This window comes from Rana temporaria, chromosome 6 (assembly GCF_905171775.1).
Source record: "Rana temporaria chromosome 6, aRanTem1.1, whole genome shotgun sequence".
Classification (NCBI taxonomy): domain Eukaryota; kingdom Metazoa; phylum Chordata; class Amphibia; order Anura; family Ranidae; genus Rana; species Rana temporaria.
The window spans coordinates 217,168,126-217,185,157 of NC_053494.1; the positions used below are offsets into that span (position 1 = coordinate 217,168,126).

Below are 17,032 nucleotides of genomic sequence, written 5' to 3' on the forward strand. Positions count from 1 at the left end.
CTTGTGGATCATCTTTAGAAGAGGCTTCCTTCTGGGACGACAGCCATGCAGACCAATTTGATGCAGTGTGCGGCGTATGGTCTGAGCACTGACAGGCTGACCCCTCCCCCACCCCCTCAACCTCTGCAGCAATGCTGGCAGCACTCATACATCTATTTCCCAAAGACAACCGCTGGATATGACGCTGATCACGTGACCTCAACTTCTCTGGTGGACCATGGCGAGGCGGGGGATGGGAACCCGTCCTGTTATACCGCTGGATGGTCTCGGCCCCCGTGCTGCAGATCAGTTTCAGGGTCTTGGCAATCTTCTTATATCCTCGGCCATCTTTATGTAGAGACACAATTCTTTATATCAGATCCTCAGAGAGTTCTTTGCCATGAGACGCCATGTTGTCCTTCCAGTGACCAGTATGAGAGAGTGAGAGCGATAACTCCAAATTTAACACACCTGCTCCCCATTCACACCTGAGACCTTGTAACACTAACGAGTCACATGACACCGGGGAGGGAAAATGGCTAATTGGGCCCAATTTGGACATTTTCACTTAGGGGCGTACTCACTTTTGTTGCCAGAGGTTCAGACATTATTGGCTGTGTGTTGAGTTATTTTGAGGGGACGGAAAATGTACACCGTTATACAAGCTGTACACTCACTACACAACATTGTAGATACTATGGGCCAGATCCACGTACATCGGCGCATATTCCCATTGGGCGTAGCGTATCTAAGATACACTACGCCGCCGTAAGTTACTTTTTTTTTAATCCTCAAAGAATGCGCGCCGTAAGTTACGGCGGCGTAGTGTATCTTTGGCGGCGTAAGGGCGCACAGTTCAAATCGATGTGATGGGGGTGTGTTTTATGTAAATACATCGTGACCCGTCGTAAACGACGTTTTTTTTTAACGGCGCATGCGCCATCCGTGGGGGTATCCCAGTACGCATGCTCGAAATGAAACCGGAACAAGCCAATGCTTTCGACGGTGACGTCATTCTACGCAAATCCCTATTCGCGAACGACTTACGCAAACGACGTAAAAAATTCAAAATGCGAGGCGGGAACGACGGCCATACTTAACATTGAGTACGCCTCATATAGCAGGGGTAACTATACGCCGGAAAAAGCCGAACGCAAACGACGTAAAAAAATGCGCCGGCTGGACGTACGTTCGTGGTTCGCCGTAACAAGCTAATTTGCATACTCGACGCGGAATTCGACGGAAACGCCACCAAGCGGCCGCCGAAAAAATGCACCTAAGATCAGACGGCGTACTAAGACGTACGCCTGTCGGATCGATCCGAGATGCAGTCGTATCTTGTTTTGTAGATACAAAACAAAGATACGATGCGCAAAATTTGAAATTACGCGGCGTATCAAGAGATACGCCGGCGTAATTCTTTTGTGGATCTGCCCCATAGTGTCATTTCTTCAGTGTTGTCACCTGAAAAGATACAAGAAAAGATTTACACAAATGTGACTGAGGGGTGTACTTACTTCAGGACACTGTCCAATATATATATATATATATATATATATATATATATATATATACATACACAGTATCTCACAAAAGTAAGATTCCAGGTTTGTACTCTTGGCATGAGTAAAAATAAAATAAAATCAGGAAATAAAATAAATAAATAAGGGATGGAATACAAAGCAATGCTGTAGGTATTTATAATAGACTTTATAATTATAACAACGATCGATCAGCTTCTGGAATTCAATTGCATTTGTTTAATAGAAAATATGAATTTATTTGTATTGGGTGTCAATTCTCATTTATGAATTTACTAAACTCTGGGCAGATGTAAAAGACACCGCAAAATAATGGAAATCCTGAAAACATGACCTGTTGGGGCTCCTTGAGGACTGGAGTTGAGAAACATTGATATTAGAGGTGATTGGATCTAATTTTAATTAGCCCCTCAGCGATCGATCTCCGTAGAGGGGCCCCAGCCGGCGGTCTACACCCGGTTGCAGTACATATGGACGGGTCTGATGAGGATAAGGGAGTGCCTACAGTTGTGTTGGCACAGCGTCTTCCAGTGAAGCCCGTTCTTGACGTTGAGTTGAGCGTCGTAGCAGGAGTCGTACCACCACCCTCCCCCGTGTTCGTTGGCGCAGTTGTTATTGTGCCGCCGATCGTTGTCGTCGTCGTACGTGGAGAACCTCATGTTGTCATGCAGGTTTTTTTCGATGGAGGTCATGGAGTCCCCGGCGTCTCCTTCGTAGGTCCCCAGCCTCAGGCGGTACTTGTCCCCGGCGTCGGTCAAGTAGAAGCTGTCGTAGTCGGCGTGTTTGGTGTTGTTTTCGGCGTCCACGAGGAGGAAGCGGACTTTGTTCCACTTCTGGGTGGTCAGGAGGTGGATGTACTTATTGCCGAGGTAGTGGTTCAGCTCGATGTCCCCGAAGCCGAATTCGTAGGCCGACCAAGTCTCGTGCCAAGAGATGGTCGTGTCGAAGGCGTTCCTCTGGATGACGGTCCACCCGCCGCAGTCATACATCAAGCATTGGACCACCAGGTAGGGGGAGCCTTCGGGGCGGATCACGTAGACGCCGCTTTTTTTGTGACCCAGCTGATAAAGTTCTTCGCAGTCCCTGGTGAAAAAGACTGAGAAAAAAGCCAATGTAAGGAATTAATGTACCAAAAAAATGTTCAGTGGGAAAAAATGTTCACATCTCCTCCATGTACAATGGGATATTTTAAAGTCATGTCATGTATGTGTGTAGCCAATTGTTTAAACCTAACCCTAACTGCTAGCCCTAACCCTAAACTCCTAACCCTAACTCCTAACCCTAAGCCCTAACTCCTAACCCTTACCCTAACTGCTAACCCGAAGCCCTAAACCATAACCCTCTAACTCCTAACCCCTAATTGCTAACCCGAAGCCCTAAACCATAACCCTAACTGCTAGCCCTAACCCTTAGCCTAACTGCTAACCTGAAGCCCTAACCCCTAAACCATAACCCTCTAACCCTAACTGCTAACCCCCTAACTGCTAACCCGAAGCCCTAACCCCTAAACCATAACCCTAACTCCTAACCCTAAGCCCTAACTCCTAACCCTTACCCTAACTGCTAACCTGAAGCCCTAAACCATAACCCTCTAACTCCTAACCCCTAATTGCTAACCCAAAGCCCTAACCATTAACCCCCAACTCTAACCCTAACTGCTAGCCCTAACTCCTAACCCTTAGCCTAACTGCTAACCTGAAGCCCTAACCCCTAAACCATAACCCTCTAACCCTAACTGCTAACCCGAAGCCCTAACCCCTAAACCATGGGTCTTCAAACTATGGCCCTCCAGTTGTTCAGGAACTACAATTCCCATCATGCCTAAACATGTCTGTGAATGTCAGAGTTTTACAATGCCTCATGGGATCTGTAGTTCCGCAACAGCTGGAGGGCCGTAGTTTGAGGATCCCTGCCCTAAACCATAACCCTCTAACCCTAACTGCTAACCCGAAGCCCTAACCCCTAAACCATAACCCTCTAACCCTAACTGCTAACCCCCCAACCCCCTAACCCTAACTGCTAACCCAAAGCCCTAAACCATAACCCTCTAACCCTAACTGCTAACCCGAAGCCCTAAACCATAACCCTCTAACCCTAACTGCTAACCCAAAGCCCTAAACCTTAACCCTAACCATTGTAACGGTCAGGGGTTAACACCGTTTACGATATTCCATTCCACCAACCCAAGACAGCTTATCCGACACTCCAACAATCCAACAGACACGATCCATTAGAATTCCCCAGAAGGACGAGACACACACACAGCTCTGTCTCTGGTTCAAAAACGAATGAATGCTTTAATGGTAAACTCAGATTTTTATACAGTTAGAAAGCATGCTGCAGTACTCACAGGGACAATGAAACACTCCACCCACAACATCACACAATGGGTGCTTAACGAGTCCCCCTCAATCCGCATCTTAGACATTCTGGCACCGAATCGACAGGAGTTAATTACTACAGCTGACAAGTCACATTCCACATCTATTATCAATAGTATTTTCACACAAAACAGTGTCATTAGCATACACAATGAAAGATCTTAGGAGCAGACGTAATTAGCACAATGGACAACAGAATGCAATCACAGCAAGCCCCACCACTACAGCCAGGTGGACTTAATTAGCATCTCAACAGTCTATGTTACACATTGAATGAATCACTGTCCTAGTGACCTGTTGGGGTCAGAATAAACAACCTGTAATATTCCAAGATATCCTGCAATACATGAATTATCATTTAATGTCCCATCTCATGTAATCCGAGATATCAGTTCTCAGTCATCCTATGCCCCTAAAGAACATAGGATGACCCTAGACCAGGGGTGGGCAATTATTTTTTCGATGGGGCCACATGAGAAACTAAAAATATTTTGGAGGGCCGGGCCAAAAGGCTAAACTCAATACTGCATAAAATCAATTGTATTTCTTTATAAAAAGCAGTAAATATCATTGTTGGAAAACTGGGGGACAGAGGCTGGGGACATGACACAGGAGGGGGACAGAGGCTGGGGACATGACACAGGAGGGGGACAGAGGCTGGGGACATGACACAGGAGGGGGACAGAGGCTGGGGACATGACACAGGAGGGGGACAGAGGCTGGGGACATGACACAGGAGGGGGACAGAGGCTGGGGACATGGCACAGGAGGGGGACAGAGGCTGGGGACATGACACAGGAGGGGGACAGAGGCTGGGGACATGGCACAGGAGGGGGACAGAGGCTGGGGACATGGCACAGGAGGGGGACAGAGGCTGGGGACATGGCACAGGAGGGGGACAGAGGCTGGGGACATGGCACAGGAGGGGGACAGAGGCTGGGGACATGGCACAGGAGGGGGACAGAGGCTGGGGACATGGCACAGGAGGGGGACAGAGGCTGGGGACATGGCACAGGAGGGGGACAGAGGCTGGGGATATGACACATGAGGGGGACAGAGGCTGGGGACATGACACAAGAGGGGGACAGAGGCTGGGGACATGACACAGGAGGGGGACAGAGGCTGGGGACATGACACAGGAGGGGGACAGAGGCTGGGGACATGACACAGGAGGGGGACAGACGCTGGGGACATGACACAGGAGGGGGACAGACGCTGGGGACATGACACAGGAGGGGGACAGACGCTGGGGACATGACACAGGAGGGGGACAGACGCTGGGCACATGACACAGGAGGGGGACAGACGCTGGGGACATGACACAGGAGGGGGACAGACGCTGGGGACATGACACAGGAGGGGGACAGACGCTGGGGACATGACACAGGAGGGGGACAGACGCTGGGGACATGACACAGGAGGGGGACAGAGGCTGGGGACATGACAGGAGGGGGACAGATGCTGGGGACATGACACAGGAGGGGGACAGACGCTGGGGACATGACACAGGAGGGGGACAGACGCTGGGGACATGACACAGGAGGGGGACAGAGGCTGGGGACAGGCAGCCACTGTTTAATCAATAACAATTGATTAAACAGTGGCTGCATGTGATGGCACAGTGGCTGCGTGTGATGGCACAGTGGTTGCGTTTGATGGGCACAGTGGCGACAATTGATGGCACAGTGGCTGCGTTTGATGGGCAGAGTGGCTGCGTTTGATGGGCAGAGTGGCTGCGTGTTATTGGCACAGTGGCTGCGTGTGATTGGCACAGTGGCTGCGTGTGATGGGCACAGTGGCTGCATGTGATTGGCACAGTGGCTGCGTGTGATTGGCACAGTGGCTGCGTGTGATTGGCACAGTGGCTGCGTGTGATTGGCACAGTGGCTGCATGTGATTGGCACAGTGGCTGCATGTGATTGGCACAGTGGCTGCATGTGATTGGCACAGTGGCTGCATGTGATTGGCACAGTGGCTGTCTTTGGGAACAGTGGCAACAATTGATTGCACAGTGGCTGAGTGTGATTGGCACAGTGGCTGCGTTTGATGGGCACAGTGGCTGCGTTTGATGGGCACAGTGGCTGCATGTGATTGGCACAGTGGCTGCGTGTGATTGGCACAGTGGCTGCGTGTGATTGGCACAGTGGCTGCGTGTGATTGGCACAGTGGCTGCATGTGATTGGCACAGTGGCTGCATGTGATTGGCACAGTGGCTGCATGTGATTGGCACAGTGGCTGCATGTGATTGGCACAGTGGCTGCATGTGATTGGCACAGTGGCTGTCTTTGGGAACAGTGGCAACAATTGATTGCACAGTGGCTGCGTGTGATTGGCACAGTGGCTGCGTGTGATTGGCACAGTGGCTGCGTGTGATTGGCACAGTGGCTACGTGTGATTGGCACAGTGGCTGTGTGTGATTGGCACAGTGGGTGCGTGTGATTGGCACAGTGGCTGCGTGTGATTGGCACAGTGGTGACAATTTATGGTGGCGAAGTGGCTGTGTGTTGGCACAAGTGGCTGTGTGTGTTGGCACAAGTGGCTGCGTGTGATGGGCACAGTGGCTGCGTGTGATGGGCACAGTGGCTGCGTGTGATGGGCACAGTGGCTGCGTGTGATGGGCACAGTGGCTGCGTGTGATGGGCACAGTGGCTGCGTGTGATGGGCACAGTGGCTGCGTGTGATGGGCACAGTGGCTGCGTGTGATTGGCACAGTGGCTGCGTGTGATTGGCACAGTGGCGACAATTTATGGTGGCGAAGTGGCTGCGTGTGTTGGCACAAGTGGCTGCGTGTGTTGGCACAAGTGGCTGCATGTGTTGGCACAAGTGGCTGCATGTGATGGGCACAGTGGCTGAGTGTGATTGGCACAGTGGCTGCGTGTGATTGGCACAGTGGCGACAATTTGTGGTGGCGAAGTGGCTGTGTGTGTTGGCACAAGTGGCTGCGTGTGTTGGCACAAGTGGCTGCATGTGCTGCGTGTGATGGGCACAGTGACCCCTCCCGGCCCTGCCTACTGTTATCACATCGGCGGGGAACATAACAGACAGCGTTCGTTTGAACAGCTGTTTTCCCCGCTGCGCATAGACACTCCCCCTTGGACGGATCTGTCCAATCGCGAGCAAGGGGGAGTGTCTATGTGACTCCCCCTTGCTCGCGATTGGACAGATCCGTCCAAGGGGAAGTGTCTATGCCATAGACACTCCCCCTTGGACAGATCTGTCCAATCGCGAGCAAGGGGGAGTGTCTATGTGACTCCCCCTTGCTCGCGATTGGACAGATCCGTCCAAGGGGGAGTGTCTATGCGCGGCGGGGAAAACAGCTGTTCAAACGAACGCTGTCTGTTATGTTCCCCGCCGCGGTGATAACAGTAGGTTGCGGCGGCGGGGGTGGGCCGGATTAAAAGGTCCGCCGGGCCGTATACGGCCCGCGGGCCGTAGTTTGCCCAGGTCTGCCCTAGACCCTAGTCATTAGTGAAGCTGGCACAGGAGTACCCCGCATCCTTCAAAAGTCTCTGGGTATCATGGGCCATTCCGTTACAACCATTAACCCCCAACTCTAACCCTAACTCCTAACCCTAAACCTCTAACCCTAGGAATTTCTTAACTTCGAATTTTGATTTTTCAGAATTTGGAATTTTCGAATCTTGAATTTTCAATTTTGAAATTTCGGAATTAAAGGGGTTGTAAAGTTGAAAGTTTTTTCACCTTAATGCCCTTTTTTTTTTACTACTACATTTTTGGGACCATTGGCATTTTCACAGCAAAAAATGCATTTAAATGCATTGTTTACTGTGAAAATGACAATTGCAGTTTGGGAGTTAACCACAGGGGGGGCTGAAGGGGTTATGTGTGACCTCATCTGTGTTTCTAACTGTAGGGGGTGTGGCTGTAGGTGTGACGTCATCGATTGTGGTTCCCTATAAAAGGGATCACACGATCGATGACGCCGCCACAGTGAAGAACGGGGGAAGCCGTGTTTACATACAGCTCTCGCCGTTCTTCAGCTCCGGGGACCGATCGCGGGACTCCAGCGGCGATCGGGTCCCGGAGCTTTGGACCGGGTCGCGGGCGCACGCCGCGACCCACGGCTGAGTACTAGCACAGGACGTACCTGTATATGCATGTGCCCAGCCGTGCCATTCTGCCGACGTAAATGTGCAGGAGGCGGTCCTTAAGTGGTTAACTGATCTCAATATCTCCCAGGCAGAGAGAGGGCGGGTGTGGGGTACTCCTGTTTCAGCTTCACCGATGACTCTTGTGTCTAAAGTCATCCTATGTCCCCTAGGGGCATAGGATAACTGAGAAATGATATCTTGGATTACATGAGATGGGACAGTAATGATTATTCACAATGTATTCCAGGATATCTTGAAATATTAAAGGTTGTTGATTCTAAACCCAACCGGTCAATAGAAGAGTGATTCAATTAATGTGTTAAGGTGTTTAATGTCGTCTGCTAATGTCATGTAAATGAACCTTAGCCTGGCTCTCAAAAACCTTTCATTGTGTGATGCTAATTGACACTGTATTGTGTGAATTTCTATTGATGATAAATGTGTATTGTATAGCAGGTGAGAAGAGCTTATCTCGGAGTCACCTTGTCTGGGTAAATGATTAGTAATTAGCTCATGTAGATTATCTCGGAGACAGATTGTCTATCTCCTAAAGGATGTGTATTGGAGGATCGTTAGTAACCATTGTATGATGTTGTGGGTGGAGTGTGTCATTGTCCATTTGATTACTGCAAGTATTCCTTTTGGTGTATATAAGAGCCTGCCATCTCAATAAAGATGTTCTATGCCTATTACACCCTTCATGAAGTCTTGGCTCATGTTTGGGGGAATATTCTAACCATTGGGAAGAATCATCCTGGAAACTGCATTCATCTCCACTATCCCTCTACCTCCTATGGTAGCGATAATCACTTATGCTCTGCGATTGAGGGATGGAAAGAAGGCCGCAGTACCAAAACCACTGCAGGTCTTAACACACTATATACCAGTATACGCCACAAAGATGCCTTGGAGGCACTAAAGTGGGCTTTAACCAAAGATTCAGATACATTTTATAATTAGGGGTCTACAGATGGCCATGGGTAATAATTATTTTTGGGCCAACAATAATTATTATAACCAAATAGGGGGTGTAGCTATGGGGGCACGCTATGCCCAGAGCGTACCCAATATAGTCTTGAATAAATGGGAACAGGAAATCATCTTTCTCAACAAGCATGTGTCACTCTTGTTCTACAAACGATATATAGACGACGTTATCCTGTCATGGATATGCAATAAAGTCTGGCAGCTTACCTGATCTCCATGTGTTCATTAGAGGCCTGACCCTCCTTCTGGCTGTCTTTTATCACCTTCCTTCCTGTATTGCTCCACCCTAGGCCATCCCAGGAAGCCTATATTAACCACTGCACTGCTAGTCTGCTTTGCTGTTCAACAGTGTTGTTAGCTTTAGTTCCTGTCTGCAGTGTGCTACGATTATCTTCCTGTGTACCGTTTTTGGCTAGTCCCTGACTTCTCCTGTTTGCCTGTAATCCTGACCCTTTGCCTGTCCTTAGGTTACCCTTGTCTGCCTGTTGCCCTGACCTCGGCTTACCCATCACTACTGCTTGTCCTGCTTGCTGCTTCCCCTCACTCCCTGCGGAGTGTGACCTAGGGGATCCCAGGAGTCGTGACCTAGATCCAGCTGCGGCGAAGGCCGTCCTTACCACTAGAGGCTCTGGTGAACACAAAGCTGGGTCTTAGACTCCGTGCCCTGGGCGATCTTGGGTTCACGCTTCCTCTCTAATCGCAGCAGTCGGCCATAGGGTTCACTACCCTGTGGTGCATCCCTGACCCCAGCGGGGTGCACTTGTCACCTGGTCACAGGTGACCTGACAGATCCTCTTTTGGGAAGGGACAGAAGAAAATCTATTTATGTATCTAGAGCAAATGAACAATAATAAATATGGCTTAAAATTTACGGCCGAAATCAATTCTAACACCGTTAATTATTTGGATCTCACCATCAAGAAAAATACGGACAAGTTTGAGACACTTACGTATTTTAAAGCAACCGACAGGAATGGGTTTGTACCCACACATAGTTGCCATCATCCCCAATGGATAGGGGCAGTCCCCAAAGGACAATACATGCAGTTGCGACGTAATTGTGCTAGTAATGAAGATTATGAAACACAGGCACAACTTTTAACCAACAAGTTCCTAGAAAAAGGAATATCCAGCAGAGACGCTTGGGTAAGTATGTTCGCGGGTATCTCTAATGGATAGACAATCCCTTTTTCGTTTTTTTTTACGCTGTTTTAAAAAAAAATTGTGGCACTTTTATCCCTATTACAAGGAATGTAAACATCACTTGAAATTGAAAAAAGCATGACAGGTCCTCTTTAATATGAGATCTGGGGTCAAAAATACCTCACATCTCATATTTGGACTAAAATTCAATAAAAATAAAACACCTCCGCCGCTGCTGACGGCTCTGGTAAGTGACAGAGGGTACGGGAGAGCGGCCCCTCTCCCGCCGCCGATAATGGTGATCTTGCGGCGAATCCGCCGCTGAGACCACCATTATCTGAAACCAGACCGCCAGGCTGAAGAGATGGATATCTGGGTGATTGTAGCTAGCAGAGATATCCCTCTTCAAACAGCCAACGTATATCGGCGTGCGGCGGTCTGGAAGTGGTTAAAGCTTACAAATCCTTAGATGTGGTGGCTGCTCTAGTTCCCTCTTTCCTTTATTTTCACCTGGTGACTGCCAGTGACACTCTTCTTGTCCTAAGGGGGCCACACTCACTCACTGAACGGTATCTGTAGAGGAGCTTACATCTGATTGGATGTTCACCACACCAGGCTGGGGAAAGCTGACATCTGACTGGCTGCCTCAGGCTACTCCCCTTATCTCTGTAGTATCTCTGAGATCTTGTTGGCTTACATCTGATTGGATAAGGAAGAATTAAGACCTCTCACCTTTTTTTTGACGTAGCTCATTGTAGTTGATGGCGTCGGTGATATCCTTTACCATGTGAATATTGTCTACCAGCTTCCCTTTAGTGACCTGCTGTGCCTCCTCTGCATTGGTGAATGTGGCCCATAAAAGAAAGAACCAGACAACCGTCCAAAGATTTGGCCCCGACATCTTCACTACTGAAGAAAAAACATTGTTACATTGTTTAACTGTTAATCCAACTTCTCTCGGTCTTTTTGCTAAAGTATAACGTCTAAGATATGTTTAGGTCTTTTGGTCACCAAACATTGGTGGTCACACTGGTCAGTGGAGAAAGGTCTCTTTAGATTGCTGGTCCCCCCCTAAGTCTTCTATTAATATTGGTGGCCAGAGGAGGAGAAGGGCCCCCCTACATTTGTTGGTTGTAAAAAAGATTCCCCATACATTTTTGGTCAGTGGAGACAAGATGCAGATATTGGTGGCCAGTGGAAGGAGGACTTCCTTACATTGTTAATCATTATGAAAAGGTCCCCCTTACGCTGGTGTTGGTGATTAGTGGGAGGAGGATTCCCATACTTTGGTGTTAGCAGTGGTGGTGCGTCCATAAGAGCACCAAAAAGGTGAGAAGCGGGCGTACCTCACTCCACACAGCACCTCTACCCCCCCCTTACCACCTCACCCTACATAGCACCTCTACCCCTCACCTCACTCCATCACAGTACCTCTACCCCCCCTTACCCACATAAACCCACCAAAGCACCCCTCTCTATCCAACCCACCTCACTCCATCACAGCACCTCTACCCACCTAACCCCACACAGCACCCTTATCCCTCTGACCCCACACAGCACCCATACCCCCCCCCTCCCACCTGACTCCATCACAGCACCTCTATTCCCTCTTACCCACCTCACCCCACACAGCACCTCTTACCCACCTCACCCCACACAGCACCTCTTACCCACCTCACCCCACACAGCACCTCTACCCCCCCTTACCCACATAAAGCCACCAAAGCACCCCTATCCCTCCAACCCACCTCACTCCATCACAGCACCTCTACCCACCTCACCCCACACAGCACCCCTATCCCTCTTGACCCACCTCACCCCACACAGCACCCATCCCCCCCCCCCCCACCCACCTGACTCCATCACAGCACCTCTATTCCCTCTTACCCACCTCACCCCACACAGCACCTCTAACCCCACCCCCCTAACCACCTCATTCCATCACAGCACCTCTACCCCCCTTACCCACGCCACCCTGCACCCCTATCCCTCTGACCCCACACAGCACCTCTACCCCCCACCCACCTCACCCTACATACCACCTCACTCCATCACAGTACCTCTACCCCCCTTACTGACATAAACCCACCAAAGCACCCCTATCCCTTCAACCCATCTCACTCCATCACAGCACCTCTACCCACCTCACCCCACACAGCACCCTACACAGCACCTCTACCCCCCACACAGCGCCTCTACATCCCCACCCACCTCACCCTACACAGCACCTCTATCCCTCCGCCCACCTCACTCCATCACAGCACCCCTACCCACCTCATCCCACACAGCACTCCTATCCCCCCACCCACCTCACCACACACAGCACCTCTACCCTCCCCTTACCCACCTCACCCTGCACAGCACCTCTACCCCCCACCCACCTCACCCTACATACCACCTCACTCCATCACAGTACCTCTACCCCCCTTACCGACATAAACCCACCAAAGCACCCCTATCCCTCCAACCCACCTCACTCCATCACAGCACCTCTACCCACCTCACCCCACACAGCACCCCTATCCCTCTGACCCACCTCACCCCACACAGCACCCATACCCCCCCCACCCACCTGACTCCATCACAGCACCTCTATTCCCTCTTACCCACCTCACCCCACACAGCACCTCTACCCACCTCACCCCACACAGCACCCTACACAGCACCTCTAACCCCCCCCCTACCCACCTCACCCCACACAGCACCTCTACATCCCCACCCACCTCACCCTACACAGCACCTCTATCCCTCCGCTCACCTCACTCCATCACAGCACCCCTACCCACCTCATCCCACACAGCACTCCTATCCCCCCACCCACCTCACCACACACAGCACCTCTACCCCCCCCACCCACCTGACTCCATCACAGCACCTCTATTCCCTCTTACCCACCTCACCCCACACAGCACCTCTAACCCCACCCCCTTACCCACCTCACTCCATCACAGCACCTCTACCCCCCTTACCCACCCCACCCCGCACCCCTATCCCTCTGACCCCACACAGCACCTCTACTCCCCACCCACCTCACCCTACATACCACCTCACTCCATCACAGTACCTCTACCCCACTTACCGACATAAACCCACCAAAGCACCCCTATCCCTCCAACCCACCTCACTCCATCACAGCACCTCTACCCACCTCACCCCACACAGCACCCCTATCCCTCTGACCCACCTCACCCCACACAGCACCCCTACCCCCCCCACCCACCTGACTCCATCACAGCACCTCTATTCCCTCTTACCCACCTCACCCCACACAGCACCTCTACCCACCTCACCCCACACAGCACCCTACACAGCACCTCTAACCCCCCCCCTACCCACCTCACCCCACACAGCACCTCTACATCCCCACCCACCTCACCCTACACAGCACCTCTATCCCTCCGCTCACCTCACTCCATCACAGCACCCCTACCCACCTCATCCCACACAGCACTCCTATCCCCCCACCCACCTCACCACACACAGCACCTCTACCCCCCCCCACCCACCTGACTCCATCACAGCACCTCTATTCCCTCTTACCCACCTCACCCCACACAGCACCTCTAACCCCACCCCCTTACCCACCTCACTCCATCACAGCACCTCTACCCCCCTTACCCACCCCACCCCGCACCCCTATCCCTCTGACCCCACACAGCACCTCTACTCCCCACCCACCTCACCCTACATACCACCTCACTCCATCACAGTACCTCTACCCCACTTACCGACATAAACCCACCAAAGCACCCCTATCCCTCCAACCCACCTCACTCCATCACAGCACCTCTACCCACCTCACCCCACACAGCACCCCTATCCCTCTGACCCACCTCACCCCACACAGCACCCATACCCCCCCCACCCACCTGACTCCATCACAGCACCTCTATTCCCTCTTACCCACCTCACCCCACACAGCACCTCTACCCACCTCACCCCACACAGCACCCTACACAGCACCTCTAACCCCCCCCCCTACCCACCTCACCCCACACAGCACCTCTACATCCCCACCCACCTCACCCTACACAGCACCTCTATCCCTCCGCTCACCTCACTCCATCACAGCACCCCTACCCACCTCATCCCACACAGCACTCCTATCCCCCCACCCACCTCACCACACACAGCACCTCTACCCCCCCCCCTTACCCACCTCACCCTGCACAGCACCTCTACCCCCCACCCACCTCACCCTACATACCACCTCGCTCCATCACAGTACCTCTACCCCCCTTACCGACATAAACCCACCAAAGCACCCCTATCCCTCCAACCCACCTCACTCCATCACAGCACCTCTACCCACCTCTACCCACCTCACCCCACACAGCACCCCTATCCCTCTGACCCACCTCACCCCACACAGCACCCATACCCCCCCCCCACCCACCTGACTCCATCACAGCACCTCTATTCCCTCTGACCCACCTCACCCCACACAGCACCTCTAACCCCCCCTACCCACCGCACTCCATCACAGCACCTCTACCCCCCTCAACCACCCCACCCCAAACCCCTATCTCCCCTGACCCACCGGACCCCACGCAGCACCCATACCCCCCCCACCCACCTGACTCCATTACAGCACCTCTATCCCCTCTTACCCACCTCTCCCCACACAGCGCCTCTACATCCCCACCCACCTCACCCTACACAGCACCTCTATCCTTCCGCCCACCTCACTCCATCACAGAACCCCTACCCACCTCACCCTGCACAGCAGCTCTAACCCCCCTACCCACATCACCCCACAAAGCACCTCTACCCCCCAACCACTTCACCCCACACAGCGCCTCTACATCCCCACCCACCTCACCCTACACAGCACTTCTATCCCTCCGCCAACCTCACTCCATCACAGCACCCCTACCCACCTCATCCCACACAGCACCCCTAACTCCCCCCCACCTCACTCCATCACAGCCCCCCTATCCCCCCACCTCACCCCACACAGCATCCCTATCCCCCCACCTCATCCACTACTGCTCTCTGCATAAATCTATGCGTTTCAGAATGGGCACACATGTGTTGACTTTTTTTTCAATATGTGGCACTTTATCAAATTAATATCATTATGTTTCACCCACCTCATCAGACACCCGGCCCGGGAAAGTCTCAAATTCTTCATTCATTTCTCTTTTATACCCCGTCTCCTGTTGGCTCAGAGTCATTTATTAACTGAAAGCATCTGACAAGGAAACTGATTCAGCGGCAGCTGCTGGCCGTAGATTATTTTTTATTTACACCACCTGAAGTACCCAACCAATATCAATTTATATAAAACCCAAATAAATCTTTTAATGAGGTTGGTAAAATTTGTGTTTCTAATTAATTCTTTATATCAAAAGCTTATTACTTTCTTCACACCTCGAGTGGCAGCTGCTGGATGTCGTCACCATTGGAAGCTGACGTGCAAAGACGAAATCGGGGCGACGGCGCAAATCCGGCATGTAAAGTTTTAATGATGTTTGGATTTTTTAGAAGTGAAAGTGCTTCTGAAGTCAAAAGTTTTCATGTTGGGTAGAAAAGGTAAGGGTTCAATATTGCCAGATGCAGGGCCGATCCTAGGCAGGGTGCACCCAGGCGCCTCAGGAGTGGGGGCGCCGAAGCTCCAAAGTGCTCCCTCCTCCTTGTCTGTGTCCAGAGGCGGAGCGCATGTAGCGGGTGCTGTGGTTCCCCATCCTACTTGCTCTCTCCGCTGGCAACTGACAAGAGCGCATACCTCCCGCTGTCCCCGGAATCCGGGCTGGGTACCACAGCGGAGCCTAGTACTGGAACACGTTTCGGTACCAGGCTCCACTAATTAATTCTGTCCAGTGCGCATGGAGCAGTCTCCTGTCTGCCCCGCCCCCTCTGCGTGTGTCGGCTCTTCTCCCATAGGCAGTGTGATGAGAGGCTTCTGGGTTGGCCAGAGCTGCTGCCAATCATCCTGTGCACTCCCAGAAATGCTCTCCGAGTGCCATCCTCCTAGTAACCAAAGATGCCACATATGCCCCACCCCCTGTAATGTGCTTCTGCTCCCAGCGCGCCCGAGGTACAGGGATCTATTGGACAGGTACTGATCTATGGGGACACCTGCTGTGGGGGGTTCTGATGGGGACACCTGCTGTGGGGGGTTCTGATGGGGACACCTGCTGTCGGGGGCTCTGATGGGGGACACCTGCTGTGGGGGCCCTGATTGGGGACACCTGCTGTGGGGGGCCCTGATGGGGGACACCTGTTATGGGGGGCCCTGATGGGGGACACCTGCTGTGGGGGGGCTCTGATGGGGGACACCTGCTGTGGGGGGGCCCTGATTGGGGACACCTGCTGTGGGGGGCCCTGATGGGGACACCTGCTGTGGGAGGGCTCTGATGGGGACACTTGCTGTGGGGGGACTCTGATGGGGGACACCTGCTGTGGGGGGCTCTGATGGGGGACACCTGCTGTGGGAGGGCTCTGATGAGGACACTTGCTGTGGGGGTACTCTGATGGGGGACACCTGCTGTGGGGGGGCTCTGATGGGGGACACCTGCTGTGGGGGGCTCTGATGGGGGACACCTGCTGTGGGGGGCTCTGATGGGGGACACCTGCTGTGGGGGGCCCTGATTGGGGACACCTGCTGTGCAGGGCTCTGATGGGGGACACCTGCTGTGGGGGGCACTGATTGGGGACACCTGCTGTGGGGGGCCCTGATGGGGGACACCTGCTGTGGGAGGGCTCTGATGGGGACACTTGCTGTGGGGGTACTCTGATGGGGGACACCTGCTGTGGGGGGGCTCTGATGGGGGACACCTGTTGTGGGGGGCCCTGATGGGGGACACCTGCTGTGGGGGGGCTCTGATGAGGGACACCTGCTGTGGGGGGCCCTGATTGGGGACACCTGCTGTGGGGGACTCTGATG

At 52.5% G+C, this 17,032-nt stretch overlaps 1 protein-coding gene across 2 annotated transcripts; it reads right to left on the reverse strand.

The window, feature by feature from the left end:
- Positions 1 to 1,662: 1,662 nt before the first annotated feature.
- Positions 1,663 to 15,336, reverse strand: LOC120942711 (fibrinogen-like protein 1-like protein). 2 transcript variants are annotated; one of them, XM_040355638.1, is made up of 3 exons: positions 15,237 to 15,336; positions 10,876 to 11,052; positions 1,663 to 2,616 (listed from the first exon to the last, which is right to left on the reverse strand). In XM_040355638.1, exons 2-3 carry the CDS (start codon positions 11,042 to 11,044, stop codon positions 1,970 to 1,972), a joined length of 816 nt encoding a protein of 271 aa, XP_040211572.1. In that variant the 5' UTR covers positions 11,045 to 11,052; positions 15,237 to 15,336; the 3' UTR covers positions 1,663 to 1,969. The 2 variants fall into 2 exon arrangements, with proteins under 2 accessions (XP_040211572.1, XP_040211573.1); XM_040355639.1 differs by having other exon boundaries at positions 10,876 to 11,049; positions 15,237 to 15,288.
- Between the last annotated feature and the right edge of the window lie 1,696 nt (positions 15,337 to 17,032).

Bases quoted from the DNA above. Each gene is read 5' to 3' on its own strand.
- LOC120942711 (XM_040355638.1), bottom strand. From the start codon at position 11,044: ATGTCGGGGCCAAATCTTTGGACGGTTGTCTGGTTCTTTCTTTTATGG. The intron at 2,617-10,875 runs GTGAGAGGTCTT...CTTTTTTCTCAG, and splicing joins TGAGCTACGTCAAAAAAAAG to TCTTTTTCACCAGGGACTGC.